The sequence below is a fragment of the Aquarana catesbeiana genome, linkage group LG02, assembly GCF_042186555.1.
Source record: "Aquarana catesbeiana isolate 2022-GZ linkage group LG02, ASM4218655v1, whole genome shotgun sequence".
NCBI lineage: Eukaryota > Metazoa > Chordata > Amphibia > Anura > Ranidae > Aquarana > Aquarana catesbeiana.
In genome coordinates, this window is record NC_133325.1 from 752,177,207 (window position 1) to 752,195,716 (window position 18,510).

At 40.0% G+C, this 18,510-nt stretch overlaps 1 protein-coding gene across 1 annotated transcript in view; it reads right to left on the reverse strand.

Moving 5' to 3' along the window:
- Positions 1-886: 886 nt before the first annotated feature.
- The window catches only part of PAXBP1 (PAX3 and PAX7 binding protein 1), a 52,908-nt gene continuing 35,284 nt past the window's right edge, over positions 887-18,510 (reverse strand). Inside the window, exons 13-18 of the mRNA XM_073617134.1 lie at positions 18,258-18,379; positions 15,909-15,985; positions 15,620-15,686; positions 8,286-8,432; positions 5,042-5,196; positions 887-2,141 (exon numbers count right to left, since the gene is read on the reverse strand). Coding sequence (XP_073473235.1) covers positions 2,024-2,141; positions 5,042-5,196; positions 8,286-8,432; positions 15,620-15,686; positions 15,909-15,985; positions 18,258-18,379 — 686 coding nt within the window. The 3' untranslated portion in view covers positions 887-2,023. The remainder of the gene's footprint in view (positions 2,142-5,041; positions 5,197-8,285; positions 8,433-15,619; positions 15,687-15,908; positions 15,986-18,257; positions 18,380-18,510) is intronic.

The following is an 18,510-nucleotide window of genomic DNA, read 5'->3' on the forward strand; positions in this document are numbered from 1 at the left end:
TACTTATTGTTGCCAGAGGTTTAGACATTAATGGCTGTGTGTTGAGTTATTTTGAGGGGACAGCAAATTTACACTGTTATACAAGCTGTACACTCACTACTTTATATTGTAGCAAAGTGTCATTTCTTCAGTTTCTTTCTTTAGAATAAAACATTTACAAAAATGTGAGGGATGTACTCACGTTTGTGAGATGCTATACATACACACACACACATATATATATATACATATAAAATGTATTTATTTTTATTGCAAAATCCTCTTTCATGGAGTTGAGACATGGGAAACCTGACACTGGTTATACTGCCAGTTACAAGAGGCACTGGCAAACAAACACTAACCCAGCCCATTGCCTGAAGGTCACATTATAGACTAGCCACGACGCACATGCAGTCCAGAAGAGTCTGGACATAGCACTTCAAAGTCAAGCCTAGGGAAAGCCATTATTGGATAGCTATGTAGAAGCATGATGTCATGAGGAACCATAATTGGAACTTGACGGATAAAGAATCTAAAAATTAACACTGAAGAAAATAAAAAGGATGGCAAAGATTGATTAGACCTTATACAGTACAGTGCATAACGCTAACTTGCGTTACACATCCCATTGTTGTGCTGAACTAACCCTTGGAGTCATCTCTAGCGCTTTCACAACAAACCTAATGTATAAACGTTTCAGTACTAAGAATTGTCCTCATATCCCACCCACAGCCATCAATCAAAATCAAATCTGTCCTGTAAAATGGTTTCAGGCGTCTTGATTTTTTTTATAGGATTGTGGCTATGAGGAATATAGGAGTGCCCCTGGGGGGAAAAAAAAAAAAAAGCCTTACAACAAACTTTACATTTGCTTGGTCATTTTAGCATCATAAATACAAGAGACAAGTTAAAAACAGCCTAAGAAATTTATTTAATTTCAGAAAATATACAAGAGTTCTCAGAAGTGGTTTTAAGCTTAGCGTCTGTACATAAATTGAATTAGTTCTTCTGTACACAATTCACAAAAGAAATATGGACTTCACACAGTAGACATGAACAACGGGCAGGAAACAGGAAAACCATCTGTCATTTGCTTCAAAATTGTAAAGTTGACCATAGACGGGCAGAAGTCCCCACTGAGAATAATGGACAGCCAGGCATCTCCCTGTCCTCAAACTCAACGTCAAAGCCCCGGGATCAGCGAAGTTGTTTTACAAACTCACATAAGATTTTAACGGTACAGATAATGGCAAAAGTCTGGATGTCTAAAATGGCGCTTCACTTGTACCACTATAACTTAGAACGACTGAGGAACAAGTAATTGTGTGGCTCATGCTCTGTGGGAAATCGGTTAATCTTGTCCAGGAACAGAATTGAATGATCCATAAAAATTAGGAACCAGCTTCATATTTACAGTGACAAGGCATTATGGAGAGGATAACAAGTGATTCCAAAATGAGGGTCATCCAACTCTTTTTTTGAGTTCCATCTTCATGTACAAAACATCCTTTTGTAAGATAGCATTCTATCCACTTCAGGCTCTGGAGGGAGCATGTTCATGTAAACAGCAGGAGATGCATTTCTTTGGATTCTGGCTCCAGTTTGGAGAAGGAAATTCACTCATTATCTTGAGCTCTGGGAATGAAGGTGTGTCTATAATGCCAGGGACATTGGAAGCGGAGCAAGTTTATAGATAAAGAGACCAGCATAGGGATGTATTTGGCATCCCATAGACATTGCCTTATTAAGGACAATAAATTACTGCAATTTATTTCTCTCAACTGAAGAGAAACAAACATTCCTCCGGGCCCGCGTAATCCTTCCCCTGAAACTCCAGCACAAAGAGTCTCTGAACAATTGTGCAGTAATGCATGCAACGGTTATGCATATAAACCCAGGTACATATACAATCCTCAGTCACTTGTTTGTCTTTTAGACATATTGACCTTTGTGTTAAAACCAACTGTTTTATACAGCAATTAGAAACTTTAGGTACAGGATATATACACAAAAGGAATGGGTTCACAGCACAGCTTCTTCAAGTTCATTTCCCATCTGAAGATGACTTGATATCTTTAATGTTGTAATCGTTTGCTACTGACACCGCGTTTTCCAGAGCGCGGATAGCTGCAAGCAGCTTTACTATCTGCCGGATCTGGTCCCTGGGATAGGAAACAAAATAGCCATATGTGAGGCACAAGACAGAAAATCTTCTATGATAAGATTATCACTTCAGTGTTTTTATTTTTTAATCTATACACACACTCACATTTACATACTAGATAAACTGCTCATTAAAGCAGAGTTCCACCCAATTTTTGAAGTTCAACTCCCCGTGTTGCAGATCACATTGCCCATAAAGCCTGGTACACACTATGAGTTGGGTTAAACAAAAAAAACCTGCCAGCTCCGGTTGCCTCTGTACCAACGATCCGACATTAGTACAGCGATCTCCCCCACAGCACTCTGAAGGGCACTCTCCGCCAGTCGATTGGCTGCTGGTTTTCCAGCATGCTGATCCGTCAGAAGCCAACCAAAACGGCTGGCTTCAGTTGGACAGGGTGCCATACACAGGCTGAATGTTTTCTTTTTTTTTTTTAAACCAGCTGATGTCTCCCGACATTTGGTCTGTGTATACAGGATTTATTCATTCATCAGAATGTTTCTTCCGATGAAGAAGCTTCAAAGCTTACTACCTTTTTCGACCATTAGACAGGTGCACTTCTGCTGTACCTCGCTGCGGCGAGGTACATCATATCTGGCTGCCCGTTGGCTCCTGGGATATAAGTCCCATCAGTCCCAGGAGTCAATGGGCAGCCCCCAGCAATATGAGTGCACCGCGCTTTGTACGCAATTCGCATGGGCGAGATCAGGTGGTGCTCTGCTTTGTAGCCAGAAGCACCATATTGCGGAAGGAGCTACGAGCGGGCTTCAGATGCCCACACTGAAGATGGGAGCGCACTTGCTAAGGAGGGGACAGTGAATAATTTGCAGATCTAACAAAAAAATACTTAATTCACTACATATGCCAGAATGCATTATATAAGATGTGATCATTGCAGGGGTGTTTTTTTTTAATTATTTTTACAAAAAAGGTTGGAGCTTCGCTTTAAAACAAATGATTGCACAAGTGATTGTAACTCAATATATAAATATGAAAACATGGCCACCAAGTTTCCGTTCAACCAAACATTAGTACTGAGAAGATTTGTGATCTATGGATACTAGAGTGGTGGTTGTACCATAAGAAATGCTGATCCTGCATTAAAGTGGAACTAAAGGCAACATTTTTTTTTTTTGGAAGGCTGTTTTTGTGAAAGCGATGTGTTTAGGCAAAATCTTACTGAGCTGGAATGCTAACTCATAAGGCCCGCCCCTCATACAGAGACTACGCAATCAGTTTGATGGTTGATAATTCAGACTGCCCTTACATGCACGCCCATGATACATTTTTACCCCGTACAACCACACTCTCTACCAACCTCTTAAAATGATGGATAAAATCTCGAGCCACCTTAATCTAGGCATTTATGTGACTTTGTTGGATTTTATTAATCTCTCTTTGCATAACAAATCCCTGCTTACTGCTGTCAGAAGCTATGGCCAAGAGTTTGTTCCTCAAGATATTAATGTCCACTTCATTAATAACACCCATTCCTCCCAGTATATAGTGCTGAATACATCTCTCCTATCGGTTACTTCTCAGAAATAAGCGTCCTGAATGAACATACTTACGTGTCCGCACACCTCTGGGAGTAAGAAACTGGTATAACGAGAGATGCTAAAATGCCACATGGTGAAGGCATATTGTACCTTGGTAGCCAGTGTTTGGGAAGAGCTTACATCTATTTGGAGGGGTTCTCCTTTCTCTAACGGAGCGTGTTTTTGTGAGTAGTCACTGGTATTACCAATGCAGGCTTCCAACTGCTCAAGCGAGACATCGACCAGGCCTATGTTAAAGTGGAAGTAAACCTTCCTATTGTTTTCAGTCAAAGAAGCCACCATCTCGGCCTCTGTTTAATCTTCAACTGCTATGATGCTGCACATGTGATCAGTTATGACACCAACCATTGGATGGTTTGACAGTTTGGTTGGGAGCACAACCAATGTGACAGTTACATTCCCGACACATGCCAGGAATGTAACTTTTTTGAAACTATTAAAATCTATGGGTTTACTTCTGCTTTAACAGATGTTTGGGTGAAAACATCTCAACTGGTGGCCACCCGGCCTATAAGGGAATGATGCCGGGGCTGGCCTCTCATCCATCCAGGTGGACATCATATGACATCACTCTGGATCGCAGGGCCGCACAGCGGCACGATCTGTTACCAGCTGCGTCCATCGGACTGATCACTGTACTGTCCCGCTGCCGGTACCATCTGACCGCTGTAACCAATCACAGCGGGTCACATGACAGTTGTACGCAATGGATGGCTTCCTTTTAAGCCATCCATTGTGTACAATTGTGTTGCTAGCTGTGATTGGTCATTCATGGCAAATCACGGCCCATCTGTGCCATTTGATCAGCTGTGGCCAATCACAGCTAAATCACAACAAAACAAACTGAAGAAATCTATTACATTCAGTAGAATGCTTGCATGCAGCAATGAAATTCATTGCTATATGCTAACAATGTGTAAAAAAAAAACCTCAAAAAATTGTATTGCTTTTCTTTTAAAAAATTATGACAAAAAATGACAACTTAAAAAAAAGCTCGTCATGCATCGACTTAATACCTTGGTATATCTACATTCCAAAAAAAGGGGTGACTTGGGGGATATCTGTACTGGCCTTGCATTTTTGGGCCTCAAAAAAAAAGGAGATAGGCTGTCACAACAGGATTGATTAATTTTCAGATATATTCCATAGTTTGTGGACTTTCCTACAGACTAATTGTCATTCAAAATGTAACAGCGCTGAAAGCTGAAAATTGTCTATAAGGGCCGAAAAAAGTGCTGACTGAAAATCAACTGGTCTCTGTCAAGCTTTTATAAAACATTGTTCTAGTTCTAGATATTTACATATATGCAGAATTAATAAATAGACCAACGCAAATTACCTGGCATTTCGTTTCTCTACATCTGAGCAGCCCACATTCTGCCTGTAGATGATGCCGGAGAGATGTGTAAGAAAGCGGGCAAGGTTCTCCAGCTGTGGAATTGTTTTGCCACCTTTGAGGTTTGAAAACCACTGCTTTGGAAAACAAGCAATAACCTGTACAAAGAAAAAAAAAAAAAAAAAAAAAAAAGAAAACCTGTAAGTGGCTTGTGCAGATCAACAGAATAAAAGCAGCGGGGAAGAGCTGAAGACAGCAAAGAGTATCAATATGGGGGAGTTTCTTGTATCATCTTTCCTAGAAATGTAGGACACATCCCAATGGGTTTATAAAAAGAGCTGAATGTGGATTCCCCTGCTTATTATGTAATTTGACCTCAGCTCAAGGCAATGACAATTTTTTCTGCATTACTTTCAAAGGTTAGTTAACGGAAACTCAATGGGTTCCATCAGCATCTGAAAACATTGCTCTTGAAGCCCATAGTAAGCATACATTGCTCTTATACATAATAGTATATTTATTCCAAGTGGCATATTGATTTTCACACCCTCTTCCAGTATTATGATACATCTTTCAAAGCATACTTTGAGCAAACAGATACATACACAGTTGAAATACAAAATAACTATTCATTCAGCCACTTTAGCAATATTTATAATATAATTTATAAAATTGCAATGCTTTACAGGCTCATATATATATATATATATATATATATATATATATATATATATATATATATAAAAAAAAAATGTAATTACTAACTGCACCATTTTTTTACCTGCAAAAAATGTGCAATTATTTTTTTTCAAAAAGTGAACTTATTCTTTAAATCAGTGTGATAACCACCACATAGCTGGTGTTTTGAGACAACATAGAGCCCCTTAAAGGGGTTGTAAACCCTCATGGTTTTTCATTCTATGCATTAAGGTGAAAAACCTTCTGTAGTGCTGCAGCCCCCCAGTGCCCTCGTTTTACTTACCCAAACCCGGTTTTCTTCCCAGGGACGAGCACGCCAGCTCCAGCTGGTTTCTTGTGTCCTGATTGGATAGATAGCAGCGGAGCCATTGGCTCCCACTGCTGTCAATCAAATCCAATGACGCAGGAGCCGGGGCCGAGTCCGGCTTTTTATGTCTATGGATGCAAAAGCCCGCACGCATGGGTACCCCCAAAGAGAATGGTTTGGCAATGCAGGGAGGAGCTAACAGCGCGGATGAGTGACCCCAGAAGAGGAGGATTGGGGCAACTCTGTGCAAAACGAACTGCACAGTGGAGGCAAGTATAACATTTACAAAAAAAACAAAAAAAAAAAAAAACACAAGGGTTTAGTAACCCTTTAATAAAAAGGCACAGCTTGAACTCTGAACCACAGAAGATGCCTGAGGTTTGCATAAGTCCCCCGAGGATCCAGCACACAATGGCCCTCTACAAAGTACATAGAGCAAGCAGATATCTGCTTTCAATATCTACTACACGTTTGGCATTTTAAAAAAGGACAACTGGGTCACATTAACTGGCCGTGAAAATTCATGTAGGTGACATTAGATTGTGAGGAACTGATATAAATGCCTCTGTGTGTTCTGTGTACAGTTGCATAAAGGTGAGCACTATATGACTGCAGGAAATAAATTGCCCCTATCCACATGCGGACAGTGACAAACCTGTCTATTAGCAACTCATTTACACCTTTGGGGATGCAGCAACTTTAATCAACACAATTAAAATACCATTAAAAGGCAGCAATTCATTACAATCACAAAGGACTGCATCTGTAACATGGAACACACATTAATAAAAGCACATTGCGGGCAAATAAGAAATTCCAGAATGCTGAAGTGCTGGTAAGAAAAATTAAAATTGAAGTCCATGTACAAAGGTCTCATTTAGTGAGTTTATTACAATTATTAGAGGCAAAAAGGTATAAATATATACACACACACACATATATATATATATACATATATATATATACACACACACACACACACATACACATGCGATGTATATGTACATCGATGCTTTAGATATAAGCCTCTTAAAATTGTAACACCTTACACTTTTTGTTTCGATGTACTTGGAATGTATTTATCCAATATACATTTAAAAATCCAATTAAGCTTGAAAGTGTATGTTGACCCAAACAATGGACTTCTTTTACTTGCTCCCCTTTGGTCTGTTAAATATACCACTGAAAGTGGTTTTGGTATAATTGTTCAATAAGTGCCAAAAAATACTTGTTGATCTTGCCAGAAATCCATTGAGCTGGTAACTTCCTGTGGATTCTGTCTATGCTACACTCCTAGCACCTCTATCCACTATAGAACTCCTCCTCCCAATGGCTGGCCATACATGTTCAACCTTCTTGTACAATTTTCCTCTAGATTTACCTTAAACTATGTAAATGCAAGGACCTGCTTGATTGGATACAATTGAAAGTTGTTTACGTTTTAAACTCTTATTGTATATGATTATACAGTGGTAGCCCAGTGGTCGGTATCGCAGATTATGTCCACTGATTACACAGGCAAAACGGCAATCTGCTGTAAACAAGGCAGACCGCCATTCTGTCAGAGAGGAAGGTATTGATCCTGTGTTCTCGCAAAGGAACACTGATCTTTGTGTTCCCCCAGCCAAAGCACCTCCCCACAGTGAGTAAGCACAACCTAGGCATACATTTAACCCTTTGATCGCCCCTGATGTTAACCCTTTCCCTGCCAGTGTCATTAGTACAGTGACAGTGCATATTTTTTTAGCACTGATCACTATATTAGCGTCGCTGTTCCCCAAAAAGTGTCAAAGAAGCTTCGGTTAGTTGTCTGATGCAATATCGCAGTCCTGATACAAGTCGCTGATTGCCACCATTACTAGTAAAAAAAAAATATATCCCATAGTTTGTAGACGCTATAACTTTTGCGCAAACCATTTAATATATGCTTATTTGGATTTCTTTTGCCAAAAATACATAGAATACATATTGGCCAAAATGTATGAAGTAAAAAAGTTTTTTCTTTTTTATTGCGCAAAAAATAAAAGCACAGGAAAAGTGATCAAATACCACCAAAAAGAAAGCTCTATTTGTGGGGGGAAAAAAGCAGAAAAATTGTATTTGTGTAGAGTGTTGCATGACCGCACAATTGTCAGTTAAAGTAATGCAGTGTCGTATCACAAAAAATGGCCTGGTCATGAAGGGTGTTAAATCTTCCAGAGCTGAAGTGGTTAAAGAGGCACCATGATTTATAGTACTTACACTCTGGGCTTTCTTGATGCTGTCTTCTCCACTCTCGTTATTCTGGAATGCCATCAATATGTACCTGTTCAGCAGGCCGTCTATTGCCAGCTCCTGTAAACACTTGTTGGAAAGAACTCCGTACCACTTCAGGAAGTTACCAAGTAGCTGAAACAGTCATGAAAAATCATCAGCACAATAAGGACATACATACATATATACACACACACAACCCTGATGTCCTAGGTTTTGACATACACCAACCAATCTCTGGAGAGATCTCCGGTGCACTCTAAAGCCTCGTACACACAATCAGATTGTTGAACAAAACCGTGGACTTTTGTCCGAAGGGCGTTGGCCCAAACTTGTCTTGCATACAAACGGCAAGGAATTGTCGGCCAACAAATACGAAAGTAGTGACGTACTACGTTGTTTTTCAGCTCTTTAGCGCCACCCTTTGGGCTTCTTCTAATTGCGTGTTGGTAGAAGTTTGGTGAGTGTTGATTTGGGCTTTTCAGTTCCTTTCTGAACAGCCGTTCATCAACCAGATATGTTACGGAATCGGAGGAGATAATGTGTTATTTATTATTGGCCTTGGAGTTATTGCTTTGACATTATTTTTTTGGTCGAATAATAATGATTTGATTTGTTATATTTTCTATATTTTTGGATGCATAGAATGTACTTTTTGGTTAAGTTCTATTGGCAGATGATATGTCTAATTTTTATTTGTTTTCTTTTTTAATGCACAATAAAAAAAAATTGTGTAGAATAATACTTGGCTATGTGTTTTACTTCAAATGACAGTTTGGGAGTAGGCAGTTACATTTTATAAAATACAATGTAAAATTAACAAGGGACACCAACATAGTTGTATCTTTGATCTTAAAAGCTACGGGATAATGGTATTGTGCCCAAATAAAAAAAAAAAACATTCTCGATATCACTAGAAAAAAAAGCCTTTGAGGATTTGTTTGCCATAACTCCCTCAGTATCACCAGCAAAGCAGCTTCATTATTATCCCATTAAAGAAGAAGAGAATTGTGCGCTGCATTTGGAGATGTCATAATTTGCTGCATCACAAATGTTAATTCTCCATTACAAACACTAATTTACAAGATCGACAACTTCTGGCTCGTCCTTGCTTCCAAGCATGCGTGTTTGTACTTTGGACCTTTGTCCGATGGACTTGTGTACACACGCTCGGAAAATCCGACAACAGACATTTTTCCACGGAAAATTTTAAAACCTGCGATCCAACATTTGTCCGCGGAAAATCTGACAACAATTGTCCGACGGAGCGTACAAAACGGACGGATTTTCCGCCAACAGCCTGTTATCACATATTTCCTGTCGGAAAATCCGATTGTGTGTACGCAGCTTTACGGTTGGGGAACAGTCTAGTAATTAGAACACCCTACTAGGATTCCTCCAGCTATCCTAGGAGCTAGAACTCTTGTGTTAATCAGTCTTCCCACCGTCTACACACACACACACTTAGCTTGCCATCACCTAGCATTTTGCCTACTGACTTGTCTGCTAGGCCACCACACACACACAGATCTAGTCTGGCAGATCTGCTAGTTTACACTCTGCATGCAATCTGCCAACACACAGTACAATTGCATACAAACTGGCAACAAAATTAGACTGGGGGATAGGAGTCCTAGCTTAGTGCACAAAAGTCACTTATTAACCGCTTGCCGACCAGCTCATGCCGATATACGTCGGCAGAAGGGCACGTACAGGCATATTAACGGACATGTATGTTGCCCTTTAAGAAGTGGCTTGTGGGTGGGCGTCCGCGGGGATACCCACGATCGTGTCACGGTGAGGAAGAACGGGGAAATGCTGATGTAAACAAGCATTTCCCAGTTCTGTCTAATGACACTGATCACAGCTCCCTGCGATCGGGAGCGGTGATCAGTGTCAGGTCACACATAGCCCATCCCCCCCCCACAGTTAGAATCACTCCCTAGGACACACTTCACCCCTACAGCGCCCCCTCCTGGTTAACCCCTTCACTGCTAGTCACATTTACACAGTAATCAATGCATTTTTAATCGCACTGATCGCTGTATAAACGTGAATGGTCCCAAAATATCGCCAAAAGTGTCCGATGTGTCCGCCATAATGTCGCAGTCACGATTGAGGCTCTTTTTTTGTTTATAGCGCAAAAAATAAAAACCGCAGAGGCGATCAGATACCACCAAAAGAAAGCTCTGTTTGTGGGGGGAAAAAAAAAAAAAAAGGACGTTAATTTTGTTTGGGAGCCACATCGCATGACCACACAATTGTCAGTTAAAGCGACGCAGTGCCGAATCACAGTGCCGAATCACAAAAAGTGCTCTGGTCTTTTGCCAGCCAAATGGTCTGGGGCTGAAATGGTTAATTTTATCATTTAAAGTGCTACTAAACCCAGAGTGAGAAAAGATGGGTTAAAATAGAGTATTCCATGGCGGAAACATTTGGACACCTCCACAACACAGAGCACTCGGAGTAAATACACTTATATTAACAAAGGATGTTTTGAGGGTATGGGATTCGTTGCACATAAATGGGAATTTAATTCACCACTAATGGCACTAAAAATAATTATAACTATTTTGTACCAGGGAAAAGTGTGATAGGGGGAAAGTGGATTAAAAAAGATAACATACAACTACGGCATACAACACAGAGGGAAAATTAGTTCACTGCACGATATAAAAACAAAAACAGATTGGTTTATAATGAATGAATGGCGGTATCTTCAGCTCAAACATTTTGTAATGGCATTGCCTCGCCCATTGAGAGACGGGGAAGATTTGACAGCAATAGAGGGATTATGCGATACGGACACAGCACGGGGTGGTATATCACGGATTTATAAAATCCTAGTAGAGGGAAGGGAGTTTGAAGTGCCGACATTTATAAAAAAAAAAAAATGGGAGAGGGAAATTGCACATCGGGGGGAGAGTCAAGAGATAGGAAAAATCTTGAGATTGGTACATGGATCTTCAGTCAATAATAGAAATGAATTATTACTCCTGTAGTGAATACTGGAGTAGAAAGGATGTTCTTTCCTACCCTTGTTTTTTGTATATGAAATTTTGATAAAGATTAAAAAAATAAATAAATAAATAAAAGTGTTACTAAACCCAGGACTCTACATCCACTATATCTGGTCTCCCACAGTACACAGAACATGGAAATGCATTTGAGTAAATATAAACTGCTAAATGCCTTTTTTCATCGGCAGTATATAGCAGTCTTGTGACTTCTATTGGTGTCTGGTTAAAGCTTGGTAGGAGTTTCATCCTGTACTGGGTGTCCTATCAGGATGCAGGATCCCTGACCCTCTGACCGGACAGTGCTGACTGGTCCTGTGCTGATCACATGCACCCTCCCAAGAAAAAAAAACTCTAGCAATACACGCCAATCTGAGCATGTGCAGCCTGACTCCGCTAGCTATGTCTTATCTGAACATGTTTTGGGAACAGTGGAAGAAGGGGAGGATCTAAGACAGGATCAAACAGCCTTTTTACACAATGCAAAGGATTAACCCCTTAGGTTCCACAGCGAGTATAACAAGCATGCTTTACTGCATATACAGACCAAGTTTATTCTTGTGGGTTTAGTAAAACACATTAATATCTGGAAAGTGGGCAGTGCATAAAATAGACGAAAAATATATCCAAAAAATACAAAAGGGGGACATGCACAGCTGGCTATTCAATATGAAAATATTGTCATCCTCTTTCTGTAGGGTTCCCCAAAGCTCTGTTCTTGGACCCCTTCTCTTCTCAGTCTACACCCCCTCCCTTGTCTATTTGATAACCTCCTATGACTTCCAATACCATCGCTATGCCAATGACACCCAAATCTATATCTCTACCCCCCTAACCTCACCCTTCAGTCTCCTCTCACATTACTAACATAGCATGGATGTCTCACCACTTCCTCAAACAAAATCTTTCTAAAACTGAGCTGATAATCTCTCCCCCTCTTCCATTACTTTTCGATGAAGATCAATAATGCAATCATCAATCCCTCCCTGCACACCCGGGTTCTAGGTGTAATTCCTGGACTCTGATCAGTCTTCGGCCTCAAATCCAATCATCAAAAGCTTTTAGACTTCATCTCCGTAAGATCTCTAAAATCCCCCCCTTTTTAAATAATGAAACTACCAAGCTACTCATTCACTCCCTTGCAATCTCTTATCTTGACTACTGCAACTCCCTTCTCATAGGCCTACCTCTCCATAGGCTATCCCCTCATTCAGTCTATCATGAATGCTACTGCCCGACTCATCTACCTTACCAACCACTCAGTGTCTGCCACCCCTCTCCACCAATCCCTACACCGGCTTCCCATTGCACAGAGAATTAAATTCAAATATTAACATACGAACACTTCCCTGAGCCTTATATACCAACCTTGTCTCCAAATATCACCCAAACCGTCCACTCCGCTCCTCCTAAGACTTCCTACTCCTTTGTCTACTCCCTCCCATGCTCGTCCTCAGGATTTCTCCAGAGCCTTTCCCATCCTCTGGAACTCAACCTGAATCTGTCCGGCTATCTCTTACTCTTGCTGCCTTTAGTTGATCCCCCGAAATCTCATCTCTTCAGGGAAGCCTATCACACCTCCAAATGAACTTTTAATCACTTCCATCAGCTCATCTTATGAGCAGGGCCCTCTTAACCTTCTTGTATTCTATTGTAATGTAACTGTACTGTCTTTATTTAGATTGTAAAGTGATGTGCAAACTGTTGGCGCTATATAAAAACTTAATTATAATAATAATACCATATTTCTAAAGAAAAATTATTTGTTTCAGCTGGACAGACCCTATAAAAAGCAGACCACCTTAAAATGAAGAAAAATTAAACACACACACGTTGGGGGGGGGGATTTTCTACAAACCAAGGTGAAAATTAAGTAGATTTGAATAATTTTGGGAATTTAATCACAGAAAGAGCTTAAATACATTGATTTATTCAGTAGAGCTGGGCGATTCTCCCCCCCCAAAAAAATCTGCAATGAAAAAAAAAAAAAAAAATTTCGAATCATGATCGAATCAAGTTTTTTTTTTTTTTTTGGACACCGCGCCGGTCCTGAGGAGCTGCGGGCAGGAGTTTAGGCGAGAGCACAGCCGCGGCCTCACCTAAAAACTCCTGCCCGCAGCTCCTCAGGACCGCCACAATGTCAGCGCTGGTCCTTGTGAAAAAAAAAAAAATAGATTTGCTGAAAATTTGAATCGATTTGACCTCTCAACTCGATTTTTTCCCCAGCCCTATTATTCAGGTATGTATCCTTAAAGTGATTGTAAACCCTTACACATACCCAATGAAGCGACTGATCTCAGATGACACACAGAGATTAAACCAATCCTCCTACATACGTTGTACCCGTTTATCTGCAGCCGTCTCTTCTCCACATTCGTTCAAAGTCCAGAATTTATACAGCTTGTCTGAGCTTTTAGGAAGCTGAAGTTACACTTTGCAGAACTCATTGAGGAGAGCTGAGATCTGATTGGAGGGAAGGCACACCCCCTCCACTTCATACAGCAAACAGAGCTAAGGCTGTCAATCACATGCTGTGTGCTGGAGCTCACTCCCACCACCTTTGTACCTCAGAAGCGACTCATGCAGATAGCAGAGGAACGCGCAGCAGACAAAAACGACACTTATTCATATTTCATGTCACAGGTTTACAACCACTTCAAGTCAAAAAATACTTTCTATTCCTCTCAGCTCCTTTTTGCTTTAGCTGCTGTGATCTGACTTCCTGTTAGAAGATGCCTATGTATGTTAGTTCTCCATGGTCTCAGTGTATGTAGGAACATAGCCACCCTCTCCTCTTCACTCCCGAAATAGACTAGGGTAATCTGGACTATAGGACTTGTACTGTACCTAGAGCAGTACACATGACTGCAACAAACATGCACTGCTCGTTCCAAAGTGGAAGTGAGGGGGAAAAGGTAACCGAAAGTAGCACGATTTCAAACTAGCATTTCAGTGCTACTTCAGGTGCTACTTGGAAGACATCTGTGTGACTTCATGCACAGGTGTCTATGCAAATCACACCTGAACTTGCAAAAAGTAGTGCAGGAACTACTTTCAAAATCGGTGCGACTCAGACTATTTGACAGCTTTTAATGCGGACAATAGAGTGCGAATTGTTATGAGATTTGAAACTGTCACACTGGTTGTGTGACAAGCTTGACAAGTCACACTGGTGTGACCGGGGGCTAAAGCACAATTCCAGACATTTTTTTGTTCTGCAAAGATTTGGGAAGAGTTACAACATGCATCAAGTTTTCACTTCTGCCTGCATACTTATATTTTTTTTTCCTCACTTCCTTTGCAGAAAAATACATTTTGCCAACTGGGAGACATCAGTAAAAACTTTTTTTTTATGCAAAGGGTTGTTGGAACCCTGGCAGGTTTGTATTGTGGTTTGTAAGCCAGTTGGGGGAGTGCAGACATGATAATCAAAAAAAAAAAAAAAACCCACATGGTTATATTTCTTAATTTCTGTAACTGTGTTTGAGTCATATTATACCTCAGGTAAATAGCCCCTACTGCCGAGGTGAGCAGCTTTACATACCAAAACCAGCAATAAGCACTATGTACACTCACCGGACACTTTATTAGGTACACTTGTTCAATTGCTTGGTAACACAAATTGCTAATCATCCAATCACATGGCAGCAACTCAATCAACTTCTAGATGTGGTGAGGATGACTTACATCAGAATGGGGAAGAACGGGAACTTAAGTGACTTTGAACATGGCCTGGTTGTTGGTGCCAGACAGGTCTGAGTATTTAAAAAACGGCTGGTCTACTGGGATTTTCACAAATAACCATCTCTCGGGTTTACAGAGAATGGTCCGAAAAAGAGAAAATATCCAGTGACCGGCAGTTGTGTGGATGAAAGTGCCTTGTTGATGTCAGAGGAGAATGGGCAGACTGGTTTCAGATGATAGAAAGGCAACAGTAACTCAAATAACCACTCGTTACAACCAACCAAAATGAATATAAAAATATCTATCTATATCAAATCCCTTTGTGTCACCACTTGTGTGCATGTTATCAGGCCAAAATCACCAGGGTATGTAAACTTTTGATCAGGCTCATTTGGGTAGTTTCTGTTGTCATTATGATTTAAAAAGAGTAAACACAGTTGATTGATCATAAATGGCATATCACATCGAATCATATTCATACTGTCTGAAAAATGGAGGCGAAATCAAATTCTGCCAGGGTATGTAAACTTATGAGCACAACTGTATATACACACACACACACACACACTGCATTGTGTGGTTGGAGCATTATTTAAATGCACAGAAATAATTTGTTATTACCTTCACAGATGACCAGAACTGGCGCTGAAAGAACACACATGGTCCCGAGTTCTTATTCTCTATAACACTAAGAACAGAAGATATGAGAATGAGGAAAAACACTACTCGCTGTTGAAACATGAATACATTTATACATCACAAAGGTTAAAGACAGAGAATGGACATGAAGCAGAAAAGGGATGTAATATATTTAACTTTGGAAGGCACACAAAAAAACTTTACTTAGCGTTTTAAAAGAAAGATTCCATACATTTAAAGCCAAAGCAGCCAGGTAAGGATAAAGTCTTACTTTTTAGGATATAAAGGCATAAAGACATCATCGTCCAAAGTTCTTCTCATTCTTACTAACAAACCTTTTAGTAGAGCCTGGAAAGGAACAAAGGATACATCATGTACAGATTTTTTTTTTCTCAACATCAGCCTGTAACACTCTGAAAAGCCGTTACAAATATTTCTTTTTTTCAGTTTACATAAATATTTTCTGCATGCTTTTGTGCAAATCTGCAACAGGCCTCATTGTTCCCCTTCTGTTTACACTTCCCATCCATACAAGGACCATCTGACTGTGTATTATAAAGGGTGCAAAATCCTATTGGATAAGCAGTAGACAAGCCACTATTCCTAAACTCGTTGGCAGGTTTGGGCTGTAGATGAAAAAGTGAATCATGTTCCATGATCCAAAAAAAATTAAAAATAAATACGGAAAAGGGTCAAATGTAGATCAGAACATGTTAGCTGGATAACTTAACTTACTAGGAGGCCATCATGTCGGCACTCAGCTAAGTTTACAGCTCCGGAGGAGACAGCGAGCAGGCAAGTAGGGGCATTTTAATGCAGAAGAGATAGCGCATGTCTCTTCTGCAATAAAAGCCTGGGATTTTCCACCTTTAGACTACACAGGGGTGTACAATATTATGCATGAAGATCCATAATTTATAGGGATCAGAACGTAGCATTATTGTATTCAGTGTTCATTTTGTCAACGAAAACATTTGTCAAAGATTTCGTCAGTGGCATTTTTACAGTGATGAAAACGAAACTAAAAGCACAGCACACTTCTGTCCACTGACTAGAACTATGACAAATGTTTTTGGGCCATCCCCAAACTGTTCCCACAAAATTGGGAGCATGAAAATTGTCCAAAATGCCTTAAGTTTCACTGGAACCAAGGGGCCAAGCCCAACCCCTGAAAAACAACCTCACAACATAATCCCCCCTCCACCAAATTAAAATAAAATTTATAACAAAGTAAAAAATGCTGTTTTTTTTTTTAACATTTGTCTTTTTCCTTCATAAAAAAAAAAAAAAAAAAAAAAAAAAAACAGTGGTGATCAAATACCACTAAAAGCAAACAATTTGTGTGAAAAAAATAAAATGTTATATATATTTCATTTGGGTACAGAGTTGCAGGACTGCGCATTTGCCAGTTAGAATAACGCAGTGCTGAATAGCAAAAAATGCCCTGGTCATGAAGGGGGTAAAACCTTTCCGGAGGTCAAGTGGTGTACAGCACTAATGTACTCTATTGGCAGCTACTCGGGGACAACTTGTAAGTATCAACAATGTGTAATCAGAGATCCCTGTATCGATCATTATGCACTACAGAGCTGACATGTTAATCCTGCATGGCTCCCTGGGCCCTAGCAACTAAGGTCGCTAGGTGGTAGGAGCTGCTTGCACCCTAGTATCTAAGGACAATAGGCATCAGGAGTCGCCTCTGTCCTATCACCCAATAGGGTGCATTTGCATGGTACACATGTAAAAATTAGCACAAGTGTTGCATACATGCAATGCATGAACAAGATGTTATATAGGATCTTATTGCCTGAAGATTCTACGTGACATTATACGCTCCCTGTCCATACGGCCGAATTCTGCAAAGCCAGTATGAAGTATCGTAATTTAAGAACGGTCTTTCCTACACTTGCCAACTACAAGGTGGTATTAAAGTTTTTGAGACTAGTTTTGTAATATGCCAACAGATGGCAGCACAATGCTGCATGCACAGTGACAGGGAGCACCGACCTTCATAAGTCAGTGTGCCAAAAGACATTGTATATGTTGGGATGAGTAAGCCTTTGGTACAGATGTCCGCCAATGCTCTATGAAAAGGACTGGAGTGGACATATTTCACAATGCCATCGACTGCACATGAATGGACAGCAAGACAAATTGTTTGGCATGTAAACAGCTACAATATATGCATTTTATATAGTGTAGTTTCTCATTTGCCTGGATATCCAATTCAATTTTTTTTTACTTTTTTAAAACAATCTTTACACTTTTCTGTTTTTTTTCTCCACTTTATTTCAACTTAACACTCCAAAGTTTTAGAAATAGAAAAAATGCTTACTGGTAAAGCAGGGTAAAGTTTATCAAAATGAAAAAAACAATCATAAATAAAACACTAAACAGCCGTGCACAGAATCGAATCATAGTATTTTCATGGTGCAGGCACAGAGAGACTTGAGCATATCATTTGTTTTATTATATCTATTTTACAGGGCTCATAAGCCTAATAAAAAATAATGAAGGTCTGGGTGAACTACACAACATAGGCTATGTTTTTCTTATGCTTCAATTCCCTATAGTAAAGCTGGGCAAAGTCCCAATGTTCTAGGGCTGCAGTGATTTATACCTCTGTGTTTTTATTGCCAGAATTTACAACGGTGGGGTATCCATTTATTAACTTTTGCATCACGGCAGCCAGTCTATTCGTCTGTGTAGCTGAGAAAGGGTCCCACACGCTCTCAGCAATACCTGGGGGACAAATGACAAGACAGACACAAAATGAACAATGCTGAATAACTTCATTATCAGACATCACTGTTTATTTATGAATGGAAAGAAGTTTCCATCTAGGAAAAAGATGTAAATAACTACCATACAAT